The 27,218-nt window shown below is 34.4% G+C and overlaps 1 protein-coding gene across 1 annotated transcript in view; it reads left to right on the top strand.

The window, feature by feature from the left end:
- BMP2K (BMP2 inducible kinase) overlaps positions 1–27,218 on the top strand; it is a 143,869-nt gene that overhangs the window by 54,222 nt on the left and 62,429 nt on the right. Inside the window, exons 2-7 of the mRNA XM_024115354.3 lie at positions 2,211–2,329; positions 9,442–9,547; positions 13,093–13,235; positions 15,713–15,834; positions 17,994–18,075; positions 21,976–22,108. Coding sequence (XP_023971122.1) covers positions 2,211–2,329; positions 9,442–9,547; positions 13,093–13,235; positions 15,713–15,834; positions 17,994–18,075; positions 21,976–22,108 — 705 coding nt within the window. The remainder of the gene's footprint in view (positions 1–2,210; positions 2,330–9,441; positions 9,548–13,092; positions 13,236–15,712; positions 15,835–17,993; positions 18,076–21,975; positions 22,109–27,218) is intronic.

A 27,218-nucleotide genomic window follows, 5' to 3' on the forward strand; every position in this document is an offset into this window, starting at 1 on the left:
CAGCATATATATGGGCCTTGTTTTTGTATCCATTCAGCAAGCCTGTGTCTTTTGGTTGGAGCATTTAATCCATTCACGTTTAAGGTAATTATTGATATGAATGTTCTTATTACCATTTTCTTAATTGTTTTGGGGTTGTTTTTGTAGGTCCTTTTCTTCTCTTGTGTTTCCCACTTAGAGAAGTTGCTTTAGCATTTGTTGTAGAGCTGGTTTTGTGGTGCTGAGTTCTCTTATCTTTTGCTTGTCTGTACAGCTTTTGATTTCTCCATCGAATCTGAATGAGATCCTTGCTGGGTAGAGTAATCTTGGTTGTAGGTTCTTCCCTTTCATCACTTTAAGTATATCATGCCACTCACTTCTGGCTTGTAGAGTTTCTGCTGAGAAATCAGCTGTTAACCTTATGGGAGTTCCCTTGCATGTTATTTGTCGTTTTTCCCTTGCTGCTTTCAATTATTTTTCTTTGTCTTTAATTTTTGCCAATTTGTTTACTATGTGTCTCGGTGTGTTTCTCCTTGGGTTTATCCGGTATGGGACGCTCTGTGCTTCGTGGACTTGGGTGGCTATCTCCTTTCCCATGTTAGGGAAGTTTTCAACTATAATGTCTTCAAATATTTTTTCAGGTCCTTTTTCTCTCTCTTCTCCTTCTGGGGCCCCTGTAATGTGAATGTTGCGTTTAATGTTGTCCCAGAGGTCTCTTAGACTGTCTTCATTTCTTTTCATTCTTTTTCCTTTATTTTGGTCTGCAGCTGTGAATTCCACATTCTGTCTTCCAGGTCACTTATCTGTTCTTCTGCCTCAGTTATTCTGCTATTGATTCCTTCTAGTGTATTTTCATTTCAATTATTGTATTGTTCATCTCTGTTTGTTTGTTGTTTAATTCTTCTAGATCTTTGTGAAACATTTCTTGCCATCTTCTCGACTTTTGCCTCCATCCTTTTTCTGAGGTCCTGCATCATCTTCACTGTCATTATTCTGAATTCTCTTCCTGGAAGGTTGCCTATCTCCACTTCATTTAGTTGTTTTTCTGGGGTTTTATCTTGTTCCTTCATCTGGTACATAGCCCTCTGCCTTTTCTTCTTGTCTACCTCTTTGTGATGGTGGTTTTTGTTCCACAGGCTGCAGGATTGTAGTTCTTGCTTCTGCTGTCTTCTTGCTTCTGTAGTTCTTCTTGCTTCTGTTTTTCTTGCTTCTGCTGTCTTCCCTTTGGTGAATGAGGCTATCGGTAATTTTCTTTTGTTTTAAAATTATAATTAATCTTGAAAATATCCTATGCCAATATGAGGTTTAAATACTTAAGGTGGAAGTCTTTGTTTGTATGTGACAGAAGTAATTGTCCTTTAGAATACCTGGCTGTGTTTCAGATATGATGCTTTCTCGGGTACAGTTAGCAGACTGTGGCATAAATAATGAGGACATTTATAATCTCACATGAGAGGTCTGGAAGTCTTGTGTAATTCAGTTGCCAAAGTAATTCAATGTTTTGGGTCATTTTCTCTCTGATTCTTTTTTTCATCATGACCACATATGGTTGCCATAGGTCTAAAGATTATATTCTTATACAACAAAATCCAAAAGCTGGAAGGAAGAGCAGAGCCTCGTCATAGAAATCTTTTTTTTGTTTTGTTTTGTTTTTTCTGGTTGGAAAATCTTTCCTGCAACCCTCAGCATAGTTTTCCTTATGTCCCATATTGCCATAATTGGTTACATATTCAATCCTAAATCAGTTGCTGACAAGAGGAAACGAGATTCCCATTATTGCCTTAGAACAGTGTTGGTTGATCCCCTGGAACTTTAAGAGGGACCCACCCATCTGATCCCGTTGATGTCTCATATTAAATCACATGAGTGTTTTGTCATCACTAAGACAGAGAGGCTGATGGGTAGGCAATCACTAGTATTTGCCAAAGTATAGTGATATAGTTAAGTTGTAACATTTTCCACATTGTATATAAGAAATATTCCCACTCAAATGATATTTGTATATTTTAACTTGAGAAGCATGTTATCCTGTATGTGCTACTTCATGATTGGCCTAGGAAGCCAATGTTTTGGCTGTTAATTTAGTACAATGTGTTAGTTGTTTACTGTTCTTATTTTTGTCTTGTGTACAATCAGTTTATTTCCCTGTGAGATTAAGCTCCTCAGTGCCGTTACATGATTTTGGCAGGAGCTTCAAATTCTTCTTATTTAATCGATTCTTGTTCTTGTAGGTGGATTCTCCACAGTTTTCCTGGTGCGGACTCATGGTGGACTCCGCTATGCATTGAAGCGAATGTATGTCAATAACGCGACAGACCTCAGCATTTGTAAAAGGGAAATTACAATTATGGTAAGTGAAAGAGTAATTCCATTTGAAAAATTTGGTGTATTTTCTTTCAGTTTTTCACATAACATTAACCAGCCTTTAGGCAAGCTGCTTATTGGCTTGGGCACATTTAGATAACCTTTGAAGTGTACTCTTTATAGCCATACTTAGGGCTAAATACAAACAACTCCTACCTTTCCTCCCTTCCCTATTGTAGTTCAGCAGGCAAGCTTCTCTGCTTTCTTTTTTCCTTTTTAAAATAAATTTAAATTATGGAATATTTTGAGAATAGAAGAATTTAGAAAATTAGTGAACACCAGTTTACCCCCTACCCAACTTAAGAATTAAAGGCTTACAGATACAGTTGAAGCCTTCTGTGTATTCCTCTGTAACGTTATCCTTATACTGTTATCCTCATCCAAAAGGAAACCCCTATCCTGAATTTGGTGCTTACGCTTCCCCTGGGTATGTAATACATTCACTATATGTGTTAGTATTCACAGACAACAGTTAGTTTTGCTTTTCATTTTTAAAATCATGCTGTAAAGTTGCTTTGTGTGTGTGTGTGAACTCTGTAGTATTGGTAAGGTATGCTTCAGCAAGGAAAAAATTCTTCTTTAATATTAGGAAAAGTGAAAAATATTTTAATACGCCATTAAAGAAAATTTCAGTTACTCAGTTAACTAGATTAAACATTTCAAGAAAATTACAGAATAAAAATTTTCTTTTTTTCTAGAGTTGGTTATTGTCAGTGCTCTGGATGGTTTCTTATTCTTGTTCTCCCCTCTTTCTCCTCCTCCTCCTCTCTTCCTCTCTTCTTTTGTTCTCTTCATTTTCCTCCTCCTCATCTGTTGTTTTTCAAGTGCTTATATATATATTTAACATTTTTGTTTTATTGAGGTGAAATTCACATACTACACATTTTATAATTCACATTTTAAAATGAACAATTCAGTGGTTTTTAGTACATTCACAGTATTGTACACAGACTGCCTCTACCTTGTTTTAAAACCTTTTCATCACTCCAAAAGGAAACCCCTGCCCATGAAGCAGTTGCTCCCCATTCCACTCTTGTTCCAGGCCCTGGCAACCACCCATCTATGTTATGTCTCGATGGATTTACCTATTCTGGATATTTCATATACATGGAATCAAGCAATATATGACCTTTTGTGTTTGGCTTCTTTCACTTACCATATTTTTAAGGTTCATCCACATTGTAGCACTTATCAGCACTTCATTCCTTTTTATGAGTGAATAATATTCCATTATATATACTATATATGTATCAAAATTTGTTTATGTGTTCATCTATTGATGGACTTTTTAAAAAAACCATGGATAGACATTTGGGCTATTTCTACCTTTTGGCTATTGTGAGTAGTGTTGCTATGAATATGTGTACATATGTATTATTTATTTTCAGTTCTTTTGGGTATGTATCTAAGAGTGGAATTGCTGGGTCATATGGTAATTCCACATTTAACTTTTTAAGGAACCATTAAATTCCACAGCAGTTGAACCATTTTCTGTTCACACCAGCAGTGTTAGGAGGGTTCTAGTTTTTCCACTTCCTTGTAAACACTTGTTACTGTCAAGCCTCCCCAACTGCTAAGAGGGAGTTTTTCTTATTTTGTATCAACATCTTTATCAACACACATATTTCGATCCTTTCTGTTTGAAGATAGGCTCATTTATACAGTATGACTTATCAGAATTCTGCTTTTATTGTCCCTGTCCCTTAGCTAGACTAGGGTTGATTAGGCTTTGAGACTTGCTTTTTTTCAGGTAAGGCTATTAGTCAAAAGGGTGAAAAGATTTACTCCGAGATAATAGGGATCTTAGACTAAGTTTTCTAACTTGAGCCCAGATATGGTATTACACTGTAATTCTTCCTTTCAATAGATTTTGTATAATTTTGAGATATATAAAATATAGTCATCGTCAGCCTCAGCAAAACTCAGATCCTATGCTTTTAAATAAGATATTTTGGGGAGGTGAGCAGTTGTCTTCCAACTGTGTTTTGATGACTAATCCTTCACTATTTATGTTTATTTATGAATTATTCACATGTTCAGCTGCCATTAGCTAATATCTCAAATTATATTACACACTTAAAACTAGGTTTATTTTAATGATAGTGGATGTAAACAGTATTCTTGATAAGAGTTTTTAATTTACAGACAGACCTTATTTAGATCATTATGATTTTTAACCTTACAAATGTTGATGATTGTCTTGTACTAGGAGCAAAAGTGTCAGATTTGCCATTTTCTTCTTATTTTCTTGTACTTATAATATAATATTAGTGTTATCTTTATGGTTTCTTTACAAAAATCCTTTTTAGCTACTTGTTTATTTTTTTAGTTTATTTAGTTAAAAGTACATACATTCATAAATTCACTTGACTAGGTGGACATAAATTGCAATATGTTGCAGACAAAACAAACGAGAGTGTAATTGTTAGTTCATAAATATTAGAGCTTAATTTCTTTATCTTTTTAAGATAAAAATAAGTAAAAGTTCTGATATTTTATTCTTGAGTCCCAAAGGACTATCTTGTACATTCACTTTTGGAAACTTACTTTTTTTTTTTTTTAAATTTATTTATTTTTGGCTGCGTTGGGTCTTTGTTACTGTGTGCGGGCTTTTCTCTAGTTGCGGAGAGCGGGGGCTGCTCTTCGTTGCAGTGCGCAGGCTTCTCATTGCGGCTGCTTCTCTTGTTGCGGAGCACGGGCTCTAGGCACATGGGCTTCATCTTGCTTCTGTAGTTCTTCTTGCTTCTGTTTTTCTTGCTTCTGCTGTCTTCCCTTTGGTGAATGAGGCTATCGGTAATTTTCTTTTGTTTTAAAATTATAATTAATCTTGAAAATATCCTATGCCAATATGAGGTTTAAATACTTAAGGTGGAAGTCTTTGTTTGTATGTGACAGAAGTAATTGTCCTTTAGAATACCTGGCTGTGTTTCAGATATGATGCTTTCTCGGGTACAGTTAGCAGACTGTGGCATAAATAATGAGGACATTTATAATCTCACATGAGAGGTCTGGAAGTCTTGTGTAATTCAGTTGCCAAAGTAATTCAATGTTTTGGGTCATTTTCTCTCTGATTCTTTTTTTCATCATGACCACATATGGTTGCCATAGGTCTAAAGATTATATTCTTATACAACAAAATCCAAAAGCTGGAAGGAAGAGCAGAGCCTCGTCATAGAAATCTTTTTTTTGTTTTGTTTTGTTTTTTCTGGTTGGAAAATCTTTCCTGCAACCCTCAGCATAGTTTTCCTTATGTCCCATATTGCCATAATTGGTTACATATTCAATCCTAAATCAGTTGCTGACAAGAGGAAACGAGATTTCCATTATTGCCTTAGAACAGTGTTGGTTGATCCCCTGGAACTTTAAGAGGGACCCACCCATCTGATCCCGTTGATGTCTCATATTAAATCACATGAGTGTTTTGTCATCACTAAGACAGAGAGGCTGATGGGTAGGCAATCACTAGTATTTGCCAAAGTATAGTGATATAGTTAAGTTGTAACATTTTCCACATTGTATATAAGAAATATTCCCACTCAAATGATATTTGTATATTTTAACTTGAGAAGCATGTTATCCTGTATGTGCTACTTCATGATTGGCCTAGGAAGCCAATGTTTTGGCTGTTAATTTAGTACAATGTGTTAGTTGTTTACTGTTCTTATTTTTGTCTTGTGTACAATCAGTTTATTTCCCTGTGAGATTAAGCTCCTCAGTGCCGTTACATGATTTTGGCAGGAGCTTCAAATTCTTCTTATTTAATCGATTCTTGTTCTTGTAGGTGGATTCTCCACAGTTTTCCTGGTGCGGACTCATGGTGGACTCCGCTATGCATTGAAGCGAATGTATGTCAATAACGCGACAGACCTCAGCATTTGTAAAAGGGAAATTACAATTATGGTAAGTGAAAGAGTAATTCCATTTGAAAAATTTGGTGTATTTTCTTTCAGTTTTTCACATAACATTAACCAGCCTTTAGGCAAGCTGCTTATTGGCTTGGGCACATTTAGATAACCTTTGAAGTGTACTCTTTATAGCCATACTTAGGGCTAAATACAAACAACTCCTACCTTTCCTCCCTTCCCTATTGTAGTTCAGCAGGCAAGCTTCTCTGCTTTCTTTTTTCCTTTTTAAAATAAATTTAAATTATGGAATATTTTGAGAATAGAAGAATTTAGAAAATTAGTGAACACCAGTTTACCCCCTACCCAACTTAAGAATTAAAGGCTTACAGATACAGTTGAAGCCTTCTGTGTATTCCTCTGTAACGTTATCCTTATACTGTTATCCTCATCCAAAAGGAAACCCCTATCCTGAATTTGGTGCTTACGCTTCCCCTGGGTATGTAATACATTCACTATATGTGTTAGTATTCACAGACAACAGTTAGTTTTGCTTTTCATTTTTAAAATCATGCTGTAAAGTTGCTTTGTGTGTGTGTGTGAACTCTGTAGTATTGGTAAGGTATGCTTCAGCAAGGAAAAAATTCTTCTTTAATATTAGGAAAAGTGAAAAATATTTTAATACGCCATTAAAGAAAATTTCAGTTACTCAGTTAACTAGATTAAACATTTCAAGAAAATTACAGAATAAAAATTTTCTTTTTTTCTAGAGTTGGTTATTGTCAGTGCTCTGGATGGTTTCTTATTCTTGTTCTCCCCTCTTTCTCCTCCTCCTCCTCTCTTCCTCTCTTCTTTTGTTCTCTTCATTTTCCTCCTCCTCATCTGTTGTTTTTCAAGTGCTTATATATATATTTAACATTTTTGTTTTATTGAGGTGAAATTCACATACTACACATTTTATAATTCACATTTTAAAATGAACAATTCAGTGGTTTTTAGTACATTCACAGTATTGTACACAGACTGCCTCTACCTTGTTTTAAAACCTTTTCATCACTCCAAAAGGAAACCCCTGCCCATGAAGCAGTTGCTCCCCATTCCACTCTTGTTCCAGGCCCTGGCAACCACCCATCTATGTTATGTCTCGATGGATTTACCTATTCTGGATATTTCATATACATGGAATCAAGCAATATATGACCTTTTGTGTTTGGCTTCTTTCACTTACCATATTTTTAAGGTTCATCCACATTGTAGCACTTATCAGCACTTCATTCCTTTTTATGAGTGAATAATATTCCATTATATATACTATATATGTATCAAAATTTGTTTATGTGTTCATCTATTGATGGACTTTTTAAAAAAACCATGGATAGACATTTGGGCTATTTCTACCTTTTGGCTATTGTGAGTAGTGTTGCTATGAATATGTGTACATATGTATTATTTATTTTCAGTTCTTTTGGGTATGTATCTAAGAGTGGAATTGCTGGGTCATATGGTAATTCCACATTTAACTTTTTAAGGAACCATTAAATTCCACAGCAGTTGAACCATTTTCTGTTCACACCAGCAGTGTTAGGAGGGTTCTAGTTTTTCCACTTCCTTGTAAACACTTGTTACTGTCAAGCCTCCCCAACTGCTAAGAGGGAGTTTTTCTTATTTTGTGTCAACATCTTTATCAACACACATATTTCGATCCTTTCTGTTTGAAGATAGGCTCATTTATACAGTATGACTTATCAGAATTCTGCTTTTATTGTCCCTGTCCCTTAGCTAGACTAGGGTTGATTAGGCTTTGAGACTTGCTTTTTTTCAGGTAAGGCTATTAGTCAAAAGGGTGAAAAGATTTACTCCGAGATAATAGGGATCTTAGACTAAGTTTTCTAACTTGAGCCCAGATATGGTATTACACTGTAATTCTTCCTTTCAATAGATTTTGTATAATTTTGAGATATATAAAATATAGTCATCGTCAGCCTCAGCAAAACTCAGATCCTATGCTTTTAAATAAGATATTTTGGGGAGGTGAGCAGTTGTCTTCCAACTGTGTTTTGATGACTAATCCTTCACTATTTATGTTTATTTATGAATTATTCACATGTTCAGCTGCCATTAGCTAATATCTCAAATTATATTACACACTTAAAACTAGGTTTATTTTAATGATAGTGGATGTAAACAGTATTCTTGATAAGAGTTTTTAATTTACAGACAGACCTTATTTAGATCATTATGATTTTTAACCTTACAAATGTTGATGATTGTCTTGTACTAGGAGCAAAAGTGTCAGATTTGCCATTTTCTTCTTATTTTCTTGTACTTATAATATAATATTAGTGTTATCTTTATGGTTTCTTTACAAAAATCCTTTTTAGCTACTTGTTTATTTTTTTAGTTTATTTAGTTAAAAGTACATACATTCATAAATTCACTTGACTAGGTGGACATAAATTGCAATATGTTGCAGACAAAACAAACAAACGAGAGTGTAATTGTTAGTTCATAAATATTAGAGCTTAATTTCTTTATCTTTTTAAGATAAAAATAAGTAAAAGTTCTGATATTTTATTCTTGAGTCCCAAAGGACTATCTTGTACATTCACTTTTGGAAACTTACTTTTTTTTTTTTTAAATTTATTTATTTTTGGCTGCGTTGGGTCTTTGTTACTGTGTGCGGGCTTTTCTCTAGTTGCGGAGAGCGGGGGCTGCTCTTCGTTGCAGTGCGCAGGCTTCTCATTGCGGCTGCTTCTCTTGTTGCGGAGCACGGGCTCTAGGCACATGGGCTTCAATAGTTGTGGCACTTGGGCTCAGTAGTTGTGGCTCGCGGGCTCTAGAGATCAGGCTCAGTAGTTGTGGCACACGGGCTTAGTTGCTGTGCGGTGTGTGGGATATTCTTGGACCAGGGCTCGAACTCGTGTCCCCTGCATTGGCAGGCAGATTCTTAACAACTGTGCCACCAGGGAAGCCCTGGAGACTGTTACTTTTGAATGAACCATCTCTTTCTTCCCCATTGAATTTAAAATAAGTATTCATTAACTATTTGCTTGTTAGGAAATGACAGTCACATATAAATCAACTTTCCATTGAAACTGTAGAAACCTTTTTGAAATGTGTTGGATTCCATACTTACACCTAAATCTTACTTTTTGAAATTCTTTAAATATATCAATTTAGACTTCAAATCATTGTTAATGATAGACCTTTAAAATATAAGTTTGCCAGTTTTAAAAATTTTGTTTATTTTTTACAGAAAGAGCTGTCTGGTCACAAAAATATCGTGGGTTATTTGGACTGTACTGTTAATTCAGTTAGTGATAATGTATGGGAAGTGCTTATCTTAATGGAATATTGTCGAGGTAAGTATTTTGCTGTGGTTGTTTTATGCTAAAAAAAATTTGCCCATAAAAATGGGTTAGTAGGTGTCTTGGTTTCTCCCAGGGCAGCTGTCATCTAATTCTGGGCATTCATTGCAATCTCAGCTTTAATTATTTGTCTAAATAAGGAATGCTGTTAAAAAGTATTTAAAACCTACTCAGAGTTGATGCAATGATGATATGAGCATATGTTAATGGACAATTAGAAAAATGCTGTTGGGTTTTAAACAGAAAATCTAAAACGTAAAGAACAGTCACCTTTCCTGTTCCCTATACATTTTCTTTTATAATCCAACCAAGAAGAGCATACTGTGTCCATATTAGTGTTGCAAGATTTTTTTCCAGCATGCTACCATGTTATCTTTGAACGTATTAAATGTAATAAATTTCAAGGATGCATTTCGATCTATAATTTTTATAAATTTATATTATGTGGTCTTTTGAAAACATCAGAAGATAGAAAACCACATTTTATTTGGATATAATGTGGTGTTTTCAAAGAAATATTTACTTGTATAGTATACCTTAAGAATTATAATAATAATTTTTAGTCCCTGAAATTTTTTTCTTTTTTTTTTCTTTAATGGGTGTAATGGAGGCAATTAATCCATTTCCTGCGAACTTGCTTTCCCCCCTCCCCCATCAGACTGTATCTGACAGTTTGGATTCTAGGGAGCCCTGGTTTATATATAAAGTCTCTTAAGACAGTTACGATTGTTAATTATGGTACCAGGAACTCTTGTCACTTCCTGAAGGTTGGAGGAGAAGGAGGTTGGTGATGATAATGAAGAAAATGTGGTCTCATTTACTCCAGTCTTGTAAGAAGGGGGAAGGACAGAGGAAAATGAAATGAATCAATATTATAATATCTATTGTGATACGTTTGTAACTTATTTCCATATATAACGTAAAAAATTAGATATTGATCGTTTTTCCTTACTTATATCTCACCTTCTCTACTGTAAAGCATTGTGATCTCTTTAAGGAGACGATACTGATTTTCTTTACCCTACTTTCCTGAATTCTAGCATTTAAGGTGCCAATTCTTAGCTGGATGAGAGTTGATTAATAGCCCTTGGCTACTTGTAACTTTTTAAAAATAATTGAATTGAGCATAATCATAACCCTGGATGAGTTTGTCATCCAGAAGACATTGTAAAAGGGGAGCTACATGAGCTTCAGTTTTTAGGCAAGTGAGTATTTGGGAGCCAATGGTGCAGTCTACTGCAGATAAAATTAAGTATCTTGTTAAAAAAAGTCATATCAAAATTTAAATGGGATGGTATAGCATTTTAAATTAAGTGTAAGTGTAATCTCAGAGAGATGATTGTTGAGGCTAGAAAAATGTTTACTTTTTAAATTTTAAAGATGAAATTGGGCAGAGTATAAAAGTTCTTGTTTAGGAGATGATAACTGTGAAAAATATGTAAAGATTTGGGAGTTACATGCACCTTATTTTAAAAGACCTTCAGTATACATTGTTTCCTTTCTGAATCTGATTTTTAAATTTTTCATTAGAATAATTTTACTTTAATTTTCAGAAGACTTTGATTTTGAATAATGAAATTTTGTTTGTTTCTGCATTTGAAATGCAGCTCAAATAGAGCTTTTTAGCTTTTTTGGGGGGCTGGATTTTGTGATTCAAGCCTTCTAGCCCAAAGATCTCTGAAAGGAAGAAAGAAGATTGACTTTTGTTTAAAATTTATTCTACTCATTACAACATTGAAAGTGTGGAAAAGATAGAATGAGTTCAAGGTTATGATTTCTTTAGCTGTGAAAAGATATTTCAAGAATGTGAATGAACACCAATAAAACACTTTTCTAACTGTTTAATTTTTGGATAAAATGAGTCAGGGCCTCTGACAAACAAGAGGATGGAGGAAATTGCTGCCTAGTCAGGTGCCTCAATCTTATATGAGACACTTTGAACAAATTACAACCAAAGGGACCTTAGTTTTCTGAAAGTTGAGGATTGATAGGCAAAATAAATGTTTTTTTTCCCCCTACTTTAAAGTTCTAAGAAAAAACACCTATTTCAGAAAATATATGAGAATGCTGTTTAGACAGTAAAAATAGAAGGAACAGGTGTGTATGCACCTTCTTACAGATTACACAGTAGCAGACATTCATTTATTCAAACTTGTTACGGGAAAGTTTCAAGTTAACATAAGCTTGCCTTTTTAAATTTCCAAACTTGATTTCTGTTAGAATGCTGTGAATGAATCATGTATTTACTTGCATTCTTTTTTTTTTTTTTTTTTTTTTTTGTGGTATGCGGGCCTCCCTCTGTTGCGGCCTCTCCCGTTGTGGCCTCTCCCGTTGCGGAGCACAGGCTCCGGACGCGCAGGCTCAGCGGCCATGGCTCACGAGCCCAGCCGCTCCGCGGCATGTGGGATCCTCCCAGACCGGGGCGCGAACCCGGTTCCCCTGCATTAGCAGGCGGACGCGCAACCACTGCGCCACCAGGGAAGCCCTACTTGCATTCTTAAAATATAATGATAGTAAAGTTTCTCTTAGTAATTAATAATTGTCATTATTAGATTATCAATTATTGTAGTACATTGTAATATTTAATAATCCTCTCGGGGCTCACTGTTGTGACAATTTGATTTTAGTAAGTTACTTTGCCCACTATCTCTTAACCTGGTTTAGAGCATTAGCCCCTTAACCCATCTCTCTTTTTCCACTCTTGTGATTCCTCCATCCCCCAATCAAGGAGATCTTCTAAAAGGTCAGATCAGGAAGTTTCCTTGGTTCTCAAGATAAAAATCTCAAGATAAAATCTTGATTTGTTTGTCTTGTCAGTATCATCTGACTTTTTACTCTCTTGTCTGCTTTCTAGACCATACCCACAGTGGTTCTCTTTAAGTTATTCAAAATCATTAAGCTCTTTCCCAAACTAGAGGCCTTTGTATATGTCACTTGCTATCACTAGTGTGTTCTCCCAGATCTCTGCCAGGTTAATTCCTGATTAACCTTCAGTCTCAACATAAATAATCACTTCCTTAGGCCTTCTCTGGCATTCTCTTCTCCCCATCCTCCTTCACTAATTTAAATTTGGGTTTTTCTCATATTATCCTTATTGTACGTAATTATGATAAAGACTTGTGTGATTGTTTAGTGTTTATCTCTGCCTTTAGACTATAAATTCCATGATAATAGAGACTTTATCTTTGTTCACCACTGTTTACCCCTAAAACTAGCACAGTGTTGAATAACCGTTTCTTCAAATCTGTGATGCCATCAATTACAAGGTACACTCTGAATTTGGAGATGTTAAAATATGGCCAATAGCATTAGCAGAATGTCACTTATTTTAAGATGTTCTCACTTCAGAGATGTAAAATGTGAAAAAAAATGTATGTCATTGAATCAACACAATATGGTATAATAAGCATCCTTACATGAAAATTATAAAAAAAGCCAATTCCCCATTACCTGAGACCATAGACATTTCTTAATCTCTTTGTTTGTGGTAGTCTTCATTTATTAAAAATATGTCTTCTCAAAATTACTTTTTTGGTTAGCTGGGCAGGTAGTGAATCAGATGAATAAGAAGCTGCAGACAGGTTTTACAGAACCAGAAGTGTTACAGATATTCTGTGATACCTGTGAAGCTGTTGCAAGGTTGCATCAGTGTAAGACTCCAATAATTCACCGGGATCTGAAGGTATGAACTTTAGTCTACTTATGGATTAATGCCTTTTAAACTTTGGAGTTAAAAATGTTCTTGGACTGTCTTCATATAAACTAGTTTTTATTACTAGCACTGAGATTGGTCTCTCTGTCCCCAGCTACATTTCCTGAGGCCATATAAAGACTGACTATAGAATTGAAATTGTGCTTTTCATGACCCTGAGTGTTGCTAGCACGGCTGTAGAGGTGGATTTTGTGCTCCCTACTTTGCTTCCGTTTTACAGAGCAGGCTTCTTTAAAAGGTTTCGTATGAACAAAAATATGAACATCACTGACACGGGTTGGATATCCCTCCACACTATTCTTCCCAGTTCAGCACTCCTCCTATTTCTTAAAATTCATTTTAGGCATCAGGGTGTTTTCCAGAGATATTGGAGGTGACCGTAAATGGGTCTCTTTACTCATTTATTTATAATTTACTGTAGTTTTAGATAATTTACTATAATTTGGTGATGATTGTCACTCTAAGGTCACTTTGTCTTACATTTTCATGGAATCTGACCTCTTGTATATGGTACCCACTTGTTAAATTAGAAAAAGTGCCCAAAGGGGATTGAACATTCCTGGTATCATATTGCTTGAGCTATCATTACACATATTGTTTAGAAGCATAGGTGTCCTCTTTGATACCTACAAACACTAAGAGTACAAAAATTCCTCTTCCTGAAATGCTTTATGCCCAGATATCCCATGGCTAATCTTTCCCCCACTTCAAATCTGCTCAGATTCACTTTCTCAGTGAGTCCTGTCCTTGTACCACCTTATTTATAATTACAACCTAACCTTTCCATACTCTACTTGTTCTGCCTTTTATTATCACTTGTCAGTTTCTCAGATACTCTAAAATTTGCTTATGTATTATGTCTATTGGTTATTTTCTGTCCTCTCCCTCTACACTGTAAGCTTCCTGTGGGCAGGGATATTTTTCTCTTTTGTACTGACATATCCAAGCATTTAGAACAGTACCTGGCATATAGCAGGGTCTCAATATATATTTAATGAATGAATGAATCCCAATTCTGACTTATTATACAAAATTTATGAAAAGTGATAATAAAATGCTCTTAAGATACAAGAGAATAGAAATTGTCACTTAGAATATAGGTTGTTAACCATGAAAGCATCATCTAGGGAAACCTGTGCTGAAAGGATACAAGTCAAGGCAAGATTGAAATACTTGACTACAGATCTCTGTCACTTAATTTCGATAACCAGTATAGTTCATTTCAGTTCTCTTGAATATGCAGCTTTTACATTTTCCCCAATAATTCGGTCTGATTTTTTTGCAGTTATATAGCTCATTAACTTTTTAAATGTAAAGTTGATGTTTTCAGCTGAGTCTTCTTGATTTTAAAACAAAAAAGGCATTGAACTGCATAATTTTATATAGACCATATTTCATATACTTAGTTCTTTTTACATGTGTAAATTTATGCAATCATGTGTTTGTTTTAAGTAAGTTTCTTTTTTTAAAGTAGATTTCTTGTATAAATATTTTGTGCAAATATTGAATATTTTTAAAAGTAGAGTAAAATGAAATATAGAAGAAAAATTGTAAAGAAACTGTAATGTGAGTATTTTGGTAGAGTGGAGAGAAATTGAATTACTCATTTAAAACTGTATCATAAAAATAAAAAATATTGTGTAAAAATGTTAATAATAGTATCATTTATTGCGTGCTTACCTTATTTCAGTCACTGTTCTAAGCCCTTTACATGTTTTAATTCTTTCAGTTTTTACAACAATCCCATGTAATAGATATTATTATTTTCCCCATTTTATAGATAAGGAGACTAAAGCACAAGAGTGGTTAAGCAAGTTGTCTAAGGGTACATATGCTAATAAGTAGCAGAGCTGGGCTGTGAACCCACATTCTCCTGTTTTAGAAACTGTGCGCATAATTTTATTTAAGTTACTACAACTCTGATCTCTAAGTTAAGGCATAAAGTCAAATCTGTGTTTTTCAGTGTAGTATTTTAGATAAAAATGGAATTAGGAGTCAATTAGAGGTAGAGTTGTAATGGTTTTTGTTACCTTTCTATAGGTAAGCTAAGTGTCAGAAAAGGAGAAAAATGGAGGTATAGTATAGACTCTGACTGCTACTAGTTCTTCTCTTCCATAGAAGCAGTTTTTGAGAGGACTTAGGGTTCCTTGGCCCTTGCAAAAATCATCCTGGGATGGGAGAAGCACTCCTCTGTTCTTAGTGAGAGAAGCAGTAGATAAAGTAAAGTATATTTTTGTTCTGAATCATTTGTCCTTTCTCACAATTTGAGGTATCCTCTCTCTCTTTCTCTCCCTCTCTCTCTCTCTCTCTCTCTCTATATATATATATATATATGTATATATATATATATATATATATATATGTGTGTGTGTGTTTGTGTAAAAACATTGTTATAAAAATATAATTTTCACCTTGAAAATACTATTAATTGCTTTTCTTTTCTGAAGGTGGAAAATATTTTGTTGAATGATGGTGGAAACTATGTACTTTGTGACTTTGGCAGTGCCACAAATAAATTTCTTAATCCTCAGAAAGATGGAGTTAATATAGTAGAAGAAGAAATTAAAAAGTAAGTTATCTTTATTGTGCTTTGTCTCATGGGAATTTTAGTTAACTTGAGTCTGTGACCAGCTCTGCTAATATAAATTTTAGGTATTCCATTAATAGATTTCTTTAAGATATTTCTGTGCCATAGACATTGATTAGTTTATGTCTCATCTAGTTCAATAGGAAATACATTTTACAATGGAAACAGAATTTTCATCTGTATTGTAAACAAATTTATCAAGAAATTTGTTAAATAAGCTATAGTAATTAGTGGAATCATTAAAGGGAGTTTGAAGTTATTGCTGAATTCAGTTAAACATCTTTGTTTTTATCAATACTGAGGATTTGTGCTTGTTAGGAAAAATTAAATTATTTGAAAACATTAAACTTTTTCTTCATATTTAATATAAGAAGATTGACCTATTAATGCATTGCAAACTATGTGGAAAACTTGTTACTTTATAATATTGTATTGGAAAACTTTCTGGTAGAAATGTAACTCGTATCTATCTGCCTTACGTTTTCTTAATCTTGTACTTTCCATGGTTGCTAGAGTACTATTATAAGGACCTTTCCCTGACTTTTCTGTTTTCTAGTTTTAGAAAATAGTACTGCTTGTAAATCTTAGGTTATCTTAATAAAATGATACAGAATGCAGAAAGATCTGTCAGAATAGAAATTTCTAAGTAGGTGCCTTTTCTAAGTTGCTTTTCTTCACTTCCTTACAAATTCTCAGTTGTTTAAGGCTGCCTAGGAGCTTTCGTTTGAACTGCAACATATATTTTGAGATAGCTCAAGTAGAGCTGATCTTACTCTGGACCATTTGTATAAAACTATGGTTTTCTAGACTTAAATATTTCTACTCAGGAAACAGCCTATGATGATTATGTTAGATTCCATAAAAACAAACTCCTTAGTAAACATAAATGTCCTGAAGAAACAGAACAATGAATTATTGAATTAGCTTCTTGTGGATATATGTATATACATATAATTTTAAAAAATTGGGTTGTGATGTATAATGACAGCTGCAGAATTCTGCTCAAGCATCTTTGACTTGCTGGAAGTTTCATTTCTTGCTGTTAAGATCTGAAGTATAGTTAAGGTTCAGCAGAATTGTACACTAGTGATGAATGTAATAAGCTCATGGGTTCTTGTGCTTTGTGGCTCAGTTGAGGAGTTAATGATCTAACCATTTATTCAGTTAACAGGTAATTATTCAGGGCCTACAATGTAGTGGACACTTGTTGGCACTACAGTATAGCAGTGAATTAAAAAAAAAAAAAGTCCTGTCCTCATGTAATTTATATTCTGGTTTCTTAGATCACTCCTCTGTAGTAGTATCATCAGAATGTATCACCCAGTCAGGGTAATTTGGAAAAAGTAAGATAGTAGAATATTGAGCTTTAAGATACTTCATGTAAAATAAAACGTATAAACACTGAAAATGAATCTTAAATTATGCCATAATATAGGAATTCCTTTGATACTCTAATAATTTCTGCACTACTTTATTCTGTTCATTGAGCACTACTTTATTCTGTTCATAATGGATTTGGAGTTTTTATACTGGTAAATATTTATTCATAGTATCTTAATTCCAAATTGATTATGCTGACAGTTTTAGAACTGTACTTAATTTGTGTAATTAATAATAGTTAATTATGGCAATGAGATTATGGCAACGAGATTACTTTTAAAACAACAATTATAAAAACAAACCTAAAGGAGATTTACTACCATGTGCAAGGAATTATGTTAGAGTCCATAAAAACAAGCTGCTTAATAAACATAGAAATTAATTTTTTGAGAGGGTGGAAGCTCTACTTTTAAATTAATAGACTAAAATATTTTGATAAGGATATTTTCATAGTCAAATTGTATTATTTCATATAAGAAATTCAAGGAAAACTACATTTCCCATACGTCACCTTTATTTAAAATTTTTCTATTAAAAATTGTTTTTATCATTATAGATGCAATTGCACTTGTTGAATAAAAATGTGTATAGATGCTTTGTATTGTTTAATCCTTGATGGACATTTAATGAGCTTTTCAAATAGTATTATTTCTTTATAATGTTATCGAACCTAAAAGTTTTTCGTAGTATTTTATGTAGAAACAATGTAGTATCTGTCTTTTTTTTTATATCTCCACTCCATTTTACTTATTTACTGCCAGGTATACAACTCTGTCATACAGAGCCCCTGAAATGATCAACCTTTATGGAGGGAAACCTATCACCACCAAGGCTGATATCTGGGTAAGGCCAAGAAAGGCTGACATTTTCACTAACCAAATTAACAAAATCTGATTATTTTCCCCCTGTCCTCCGCAAGGTATTTCCTAATAAGTAGCAGAGAGTGGTGGACAGTAAAGCTTCTTCTTCAGAAGAAAAATATTAGCACATATTATCTTCTTGATCCTGAGATGGAAAGCTTAGGTATAAAAAGGCAAATAAAGGATTTCCATATAATGTAACTTTTACCACAGTATTTTTTAGAATTTAAATTATATATATGATTGTTAACATTTTTTTTTAATTTGAGTGCAATTTTGGTTGATCACAGTATGGAAAAGCTGGACATAATTATTACGTAATATTGTTGATAATTTTCTGGAGTATTTTAGGATCTCTTTAGTGGAAACTAACATGAGTAAAACTTTTTAAAAATTATAAACATACCATTGACTAACCTGTATATATTGAGGTTCTTTATCATTTAGCATCTATATCTGTATTGAATTATTGAGATATATCATGTTTCTATAGAGTTGAACTTTATGTTAGAGTGCCCACACTTCTTAAGAACTTATTTCAGAAGTAAAATATGTTTGGGCTATATTTAATAAACTAGCAGGAAACTCTATTTTTTTTTTTTTTTTTTTTTTTTTGCGGTATGCGGGCCTCTCACTGCTGTGGCCTCTCCCGTTGCGGAGCACAGGCTCCGGACGCGCAGGCTCAGCGGCCACGGCTCACGTGCCCAGCCGCTCCGCGGCACGTGGGATCCTCCCGGACCGGGGCGCGAACCCGTGTCCCCTGCATCGGCAGGCGGACTCTCAACCACTGCGCCACCAGGGAAGCCCAAGAAAATCTATTTTAGATGAGAATTCATTTAACTTTAACAGGTATTTAGCCATATCTACCACTAGTGGCTATGTTAGGGATGGAGGAAAAATACTCCTTTGAAAGTAGTTCTAGAATTTCCAAGAAAAGTCGTATTTATTTTGTTTTAAAACATAATGTTTAGAAAGTAGTTGAGTGTAACGTGTGAACCCAAATGAGTATCTTCTTGGTGCCCCTCTCCTGGCCTTCTCTTATAGGGGTTGGGATACCAAATATTCTTGCAAGATAATAAAAAAAAGAATATCTATGATTGGTTTTCCTTTGTCTACATAATATACACTCTTTCACTGGTGGTTCTTAAATCTTGTGGTAGTTGAATTTTTAACCATATACATAATTTAATCAAACCATGAATAGGTTTGATTTAGATAATTTGATACTGCTTACAGATCACCAGCTTGTGTGACTCAAATTCCGTTCACTCTTCTCAGCATTAACATTTGACTCATTAAATGGTTTATAGTAAATGGCTTGCAGTATAATGTAGAAAGCAAATTCAGTTGGATCTTAATTTATAAAATGAAGGTATTAATTAGAGGAGGTGATTGTGGAAGTGTTTTCTGGCCTAATTTTATGACTGATGTTGAAATCCACATTACCTAAAAGCATATTTCAACAGCAGAGGAAACAACAGACATTATAGTTTGACATTTGACTGCTGTTTTGAAATCATCAAGGGTTGATTTAAAAAAAAAAAAAAAGTCTCTAAGAACGCGAGTGCAACCCAATATCTTAACAAAAAGGAGGGAATCTTTTTTTGTTGTTTTCATTTTTCACCAGGCTTCGGATGCATGCCAGGCAGCATACTAAATTGTCAGTGATAAGTTTAAAATTTATGCCATTTACAGATTAGTATATGGGACAGTATTTCTATAATGGATAACTTGGTATAGCTGTGGGATGACAAATAGATACTCAAGGATAAAAAAGAAGCCAGAAAAGTAATCAGAAAACAGAATCTGTGTTTATATGCTTGACAGAGTTTTAATTTCCATGATGCCATTTTAATGCTTGTCTTAGCTCAGATGAAATGCTACAACAATTTAGGTGTGAATTCAAGAATATCCAGAAAAAAAATATTGCTGATTCAGAGGGTTATGATATTGAGGTTAAAGTAGTCATTTAGCATATATATTTTGGGGAAAAAAATTTTGTTTTGAAGTTTTCATTGTAGGTTATTTTTATCCTGAGAACTAGGATGCTGATTTTATTGACCAGTAGGAAATTCAGTGAGAGATGCTTCATGTTACCTTTTAATGAGGAAAATTAAAGATGGTGATACTCAGCCTTCAAAATAAGGTCATTCGTTCCCTCCTGTTTCTTCAACAGTTCTTATTGTATCAAATGGATAAAGAGGGAAATGCCTTTGGTGTGAAAAAAAATTAGGACACTTCACTGTGCTCACACTCTGTAAAGCAAGAGTATTTTAGATTTATGTTTCTTAAGTACACTGGCATTGCTATCTAAAATTGTTATCTGGGAACTCCCATAACAAAAGACACGTTACTAAAGGTTTGATTGACAAGATAAAACTGGCTAAAATGCAGATCTTGTTTGCCGAACTATCATTTGGGCAGAAGAAATGTGTAATTTAATGCAGATATTACACCATTAATAATTTATTTTTTAGTGCTTTTAAGGAAGGCTTACACTCAATTTGCTGCATAAAAGCTGAAAATATCTTCCTTATAGAAAAAAAGCATTGTAAATTTTTTTAAAGCCACATTGAACTGGTTATTTCTATTCAGAATCTAAATACTTTTGTTAGTCATGTGGTAAATAATCTAGTAATGTTTTTGAACTAATATATTGACATTTCAAGAATATTTAAACTTTTTTCATTGGAAGACTGTTATAGTATTGAAAATAATGTGTTATAAGTTAATATTGTTGAACTCAGAAAGGTATTTCTGTATATTGTGATCTTCATAGTAGTTAAAAGGCTAGTGTATTTGTTAATTGGGTTTGCTAAGTTGCTGTGGGGAGAAAATCCAACAAAGGAAAGCTGATTTGCTTATTTTTAGATAGGCCAAATTTCAGTTATTGCTGATGTAATTGTATAGTTACTACTGGATAATTTTATATAATCAATTTAGAATTAGAATCACGCCTTACACTCATAAGGCTTATAGGTGACACTTCCTGTGATAGCATGATGATTTCTTGAGCAGAAAATCACATTTTGTAACGGTGTCTCAGGTTTGAGATGTTGGCAGTTTAGCTAAAAATTTCCTGTGCTACTTTTCCAGATGCAATTTGTCTTTTAGGGTGTTTTGTCTTCATTGTCAGCAAGTAGATTTATTGGTGCTATGACGTCTGTGAATCTGTGCAAGTGAAGCAGACAGAGCCCTTCCTTTTTGAATTATATATAAATTACCCAGGTACAAATATGACTAGTGTAATGTAGAATTAAAATTGTAGGATTATATATAGAAGTAGAGAACTAATTTTTATATTATGTGCTCAGTGAATAATATATTATGAAATAGTGACGTGCTCAGTGAAATCAGTGAAAATCTGGGAATAATCAGTATTGATGGCTGTCTGCTAAGTTTAACTGTGCTGGTTAACTCGTACTTGGAATCCCAGGATTTAAAAACAGATATAGTGAATTTAAAAAAAAATTCTGCTCAGCGGAGCCTTGTGCTTGGTTGTTATATGCTAGTTATGTACTAAATATATATTTTCCTTGTGAAAGAAATAAAAGTGTAATTTTTCTCCCGAAGGGAACCAGCCACTTATAATTTTAGTTATATCATTCATGATCTAGAGTTCCATGATAACATTAATTCAGCCAGCTAGCCACAGATGTGTTAGAAAAATATGGTAATGATACAGTTAAATGCCTTTTTAAAAATTAAGTACATTAATTTGTTTAAGTTGTAATTTGTGAAAAGATTGATCCAATATAGAAACATTAGGCTTTTATTTTTTTAAATAACATATTTAGTTTTTGGTTTGTGGCTACTTTTTTTTTGTCTTGTGGTTAAATTGATACATGAGCTCTGATGATATTCATGCTTCTTTGTTTTACAGGCCCTGGGATGTTTGCTGTATAAACTTTGTTTCTTCACTCTTCCTTTTGGTGAGAGTCAGGTTGCTATCTGTGATGGCAGCTTCACCATCCCAGACAATTCCCGTTACTCCCATAACATACATTGTTTAATAAGTAAGTACTTGGAAAATTTATTAAAAAAATTATAAGATACAGTACTTAGGACCTGCTGTTTCCATTCCTTTACCTAAACCTAGTCTTTTAATTTCATGTATTATAATTTTATGAAACTATAGTCAAGAAATACATTTAAAAAGATGTTTATAAAACTTCTATAGGAATGAAAGCAGATTAATTAATGGTTAGTACATGGATATTTTTAAGCTCTAGATAAGGTTTTATAGAACATAGAGATTATATAATTAAGGAATCTGGAATTTCTGGAAAAACAGCGTAACATTTAATTATTCAGTCTTTGAACTTTTTTTTTTTTTTGGGGGTGGGTACGCGGGCCTCTCACTGTTGTGGCCTCTCCCGTTGCGGAGCACAGGCTCCGGACGTGCAGGCTCAGCGGCCATGGCTCACGGGCCCAGCCGCTCCACGGCATGTGGGATCTTCCCGGCCCGGGGCATGAACCCGTGTCCCCTGCATCGGCAGGCGGACTCGCAACCCCTGTGGCACCAGGGAAGCCCAGTCTTTGAACTTTTGAAATCCAAATATCCAGACCTGTTGCTTCTTGAGGTCACAGTATTGCCAATCTTAGATAGTAGTTTATTTGGCCACTCTTTTTAATATTCCTTATTGATTATAAAATTAGAAAGCAACCTAAGTGTATGTCAGAAGGAGTAATCCTGTGGGCCTTTGATTCCAAAAGAATACCTCAGTTTTCATTACAGCCTCTTTTAAGAATTTTTTCTTCCTTTTTGACAGGTACTATAATTTAATATTTTATATATGCACATGGTACAATTTCTGAAAAAGATGATTTAGGGGAGGAGGATCATCAGGTATAAAATATGTTAGGAAGTTGCAGTATTTAAACAGCACTGCTCTGCACTGTTTCAATTAAAGTGTTTCTAGCATTTCTACTCTGTTTTTTCCATTTTAAACATCCTCTGTCATAGCCTCCAGCCACTGAGATCAGTGCAGTAGAAAAGAGGGTCAATGTAAATATATTTGAGGTTTTGTATAATAAAGATAGCAGTTCAACTCAGTGGGGAAAAACAGATGGAAATACAAAACTTTATTATCCACTTGTGGATGAAAAATCAGACTGGATCTCTACTTCAAACATTACGCTAAAATTTCAGATAAATCAAAGACTTAAATGTAAAAAATAAAACATAAATGTGCTTGAAGAAAATAAGTCTGAATTTATTTATAACACTGGAGTAGGTAATGTGCAAACTAGGCTTTTAATCTCAGGAAATAGAAAAGATGAATCCATTGACATATAAATTTAAACCATTAAAAGTTCCCCCAAACCATGAACCCAAGCATAAAGTCAAATGATAAACTGGAAAAAAAATTTATTACACACTTGACAAATGGCTAACTTTTGTAATTTATGTTACACATTTGACAATTGGCTAACTCATGTAACTCAAAAAGAAAAGGGCAAACACTCCAGAAGAAAAATAATCAAAAGAAAATGGAGCCTAAAAGGATATCTAGCTTTACTTTGCAAACTTATTTAAAGCATGATATTGTTGTTTCTTTAATGTGGATTTGCTCATACATGTTGGAAATCAGAGAATTATGACAGTTGAACACAAAAATTACGTTGCTTCACGTGGAATGCTTTTCCTAGGCGAGGGGAGGCAGGGCAGTGGTGGGGGAGCTGGCGTTATAACTTGTAGGGGAAGGAAGTCGCCCTGAGCTTGGCTGCTGCACTGCCAGCTTGTAGGCTTTCCACTCCAACTGGAGAACATTAATATGAATGCTTGTACCTGAGGTTTTCTTCCCAGAGAGGTCTACCTCTCAGCTTTTGTGTGACTCTCTACCAATGGATGGCCTCCTGACTAGCACCCGCGCTGGCTCGGAACTGCAGTTTTATCTTATTGGTTGAGAACCTCCTAATCTTATTTTGATGTGTTTTTATGTCCTCGTGGCAGCCTTCAGCCAAATTAAGCTACCTGCCTGGTCAGCCCAAGTTACCTTCCCAGATACCAATTAATGTTTTTGTCAGTGTTCTGGTGACAGAGCTGTATAGTTTTTTTTTCAGTGGTTTGTCCCAGCTCTCTTTTCCTCATTAGCCCTATTATTTTTAGCCTGCCATTTTGCAGAATGTGAATTTTTTTTAGAGAGCAAACATACTTTAGAGTATATTTGAATAAACTTCATACCCATAAGCTTCTCTGTCTTATCCAGTTGCTTTCTTCCTTCATTGTCCAAAAATTAGGGCATCAAAAGCATGGAAAAAACTCATTAATTGGAATGTTCAAAAAATAGATTGAGGAATTTACTTTGGCAGTTGAATATTCTGGCTAATTGAAGTTTAACCTTTTATTGAAGCCCTTGTTGTAAATCATTGTATCTGTGGCACTGTTTTGTTGTTAAGTATAATGCTTTAATCACAACTGGACTGAGGATTTTATTGAGGATCTTGCAGTGTCTTAGCACGTCAGTATTCTCATTGGACAAAACTGTATGAGAGGCTGGACAGTATATACCCTGATTCATTATTTAATTTGCTTATAGTGATGAGATCTTATTTTTTTTTGATAGTTACAACAAGAAATTTCTGGTTTATTTGCACAGCTATAAATGAGAGATTTTCAACATTTGATTCAGAATGCAACACAGTGTAGATTCTAAGAGATCCGGTCGTTTCCAATCTTCCCTCTTGCCACAGCCAGTTTATATCTCAGGTTTATAAGTCCTGCTTAAACTTGAGACGCAGGCTCCAGTACGCTAACTCTGCAACCTAGTATTAGGTTCTCATTTGAGTAGACTGATAAATCACATACCAGCTACAGCTCCTACAGCCTGTAGGGATGGGATGGGATTCTGTTTCACATGTGAGGCTTCTTTCTATTTGAGATCTTATTTTCTTGTATTAGGTTTGTTAGTTTTCCTTCTCTATGTATGTGTGTATGGGTATGTGTGTTTGTGTATAGTAGGAAGGTAGAAAAGCTAAACACTGCGGATAATTTTAGGATCTAATTGGACTCTAGTTCATTGATGCTTTACTGGGCATCATATGCTTGCTTTATTTTCCAATAAGTGTACAGATTTTAGTTTTTATCAATGTTAGTATAAATTTGGCCATGTATTAATTTCTTTGAACTGATTTCTCAGAGCTAGGCAGAAATAAAAAAAACAAGATTGAATAAAATAAAAACACTCAATTAAATGTTGGTATTTTATCTCCTGTCAAAGGGCTTTTGTGGACTTTACTTTTTAAATAGTCTTGAGTAGTGAAAGCTTAATAACAAAGTAGAGATTTTTTAAAACCTGAACATACTTATCTATAATGCAATGGTTTTTAGAAAACATTTAGATTCTTTGCAATTTTATTTTTTACATTTTTCGCATGTGACCTTGCCTGTTTCTCACCATCCTATTTAGGTTTCTCTGTCTGCTTTTATAATAAACTAATTGGTGATTTACATTGCTTTCAAGTAAATTCTACCTTCAGAAACCAGAAACTACCTAGCTGTGCTCATAGTTTTTGAAAGTGAAGCTTTTTATTGCCAACTGTCTATTCATGCAATGTAGTTGCCCCACATTTATTTATAAGATAAAGCATTTTAAAAAATATATCTTCTTAGTATGAATAGATTTACTAATGCTGTCTATATCTATTTTATACGATTCAAGATTTTTGAAAATGAAATAGCCATGCTTAATCTTTGTTAAAACTGTATGGTTTGTGGTTATATAAGTATTTGAATATACTTTTGATTATCACCAGTTTGGTCAAGGGTAGTTATTATTATTTATATAATATTTAATATATTAATGATAATAATTGTTAATTATATTAACTGCTGCCCACAAAGCTCAGTTTATTAACTTTCTGCAGACTTTACTTCTTAAAAGTAGCAATTATTTAGAATTTTCCTTCTTAGCTTCTGTTAACTTTTCCAATAGACAAGTAATGGAGATGGATTGGGGGGGCAATGAGGAGAGAAGCACTATCCATTTTTGGATCTACGAGTTGAAAAGAACTTAGAGAATATTTAGAGGAGAATGAGAAGCATAACTAACAGGATTATTGAATAGTTTTGATGAGTGAATAGAAGGCTGGTTGCTTCACCTTTCTTTTAGCTTCTGTTATGGTGGTTAAGGAAGTACATTGTGGAGATTAAGAGCAATTTGGCCTCCGGAGCCAAATGGCCTAGGCTTGCATCTACTCTATCACTTATTTGGTACAGAGTACGGGGCAGCTCCATTTATTTCAGTTTGATTTCTAAAATGAGCATATTAAATTACCTACCTCTTAAGGTTATTGTGAAAATTAAATGAATTATGAGAAGTGCTTCTTAGTATGTGTGAGTACTCAGAAAGAGATGGCCTTTAATACTACTATCATTATAACTACTATAGCTCCTACTACCACTACTACTGATTGTCATTATAATTCTTCCTGAGCTAACGTAATTTTTGATTTATGGGTGAGGGTCAGGGCATCAGCTGTCAGATACTAAGTAGGATGTACTTTCCCTGCAGAGATTTCTTTGGATACTTTGAGGCCAAACTTGGTTTTTCAGGTTAAGGCTGGATATCAAAGGTTTACCATAATTTATCATATATTCCAGAATATACTGTTGAATGTAACTACTAAGATTAATTTTCTTATCTCTTAACTTTGTGCAGTGAAATAGTGATAGATAATATATAATGAACCAGTCTGTTCTCTGTATCTGTCTTTTTTTTTTTTTCTTTTTCTTTTTTTTTTTTTTGCGGTACGCAGTCCCCTCACAGCTGTGGCCTCTCCCGTTGCGGAGCACATGCTCCGGACGCGCAGGCTCAGCGGCCATGGCCCACGGGCCCAGCTGCTCCGCGGCATGTGGGATCTTCCCGGCCCGGGGCACGAACCCGTGTCCCCTGCATCGGCAGGTGGACTCTCAACCACTGCACCACCAGGGAAGCCCTGTTTTTTGATTTTTTAAGTGAGATCGTATGGTATTTGTTGTCTGTCTGACCAATTTCACGTAGCATAATGCCCTCACGTTCATTCATGTTGTTGCAGATGGCAAGATTACCTTCTCTTTTTTTAATGACTGAGTAATATTCCATGGTGTGTGTGTGTGTGTGTGTGTGTGTGTGTGTGTGTGTG

Source organism: Physeter macrocephalus, chromosome 7 (genome assembly GCF_002837175.3).
Source record: "Physeter macrocephalus isolate SW-GA chromosome 7, ASM283717v5, whole genome shotgun sequence".
NCBI classification, from domain to species: Eukaryota; Metazoa; Chordata; class Mammalia; order Artiodactyla; family Physeteridae; genus Physeter; species Physeter macrocephalus.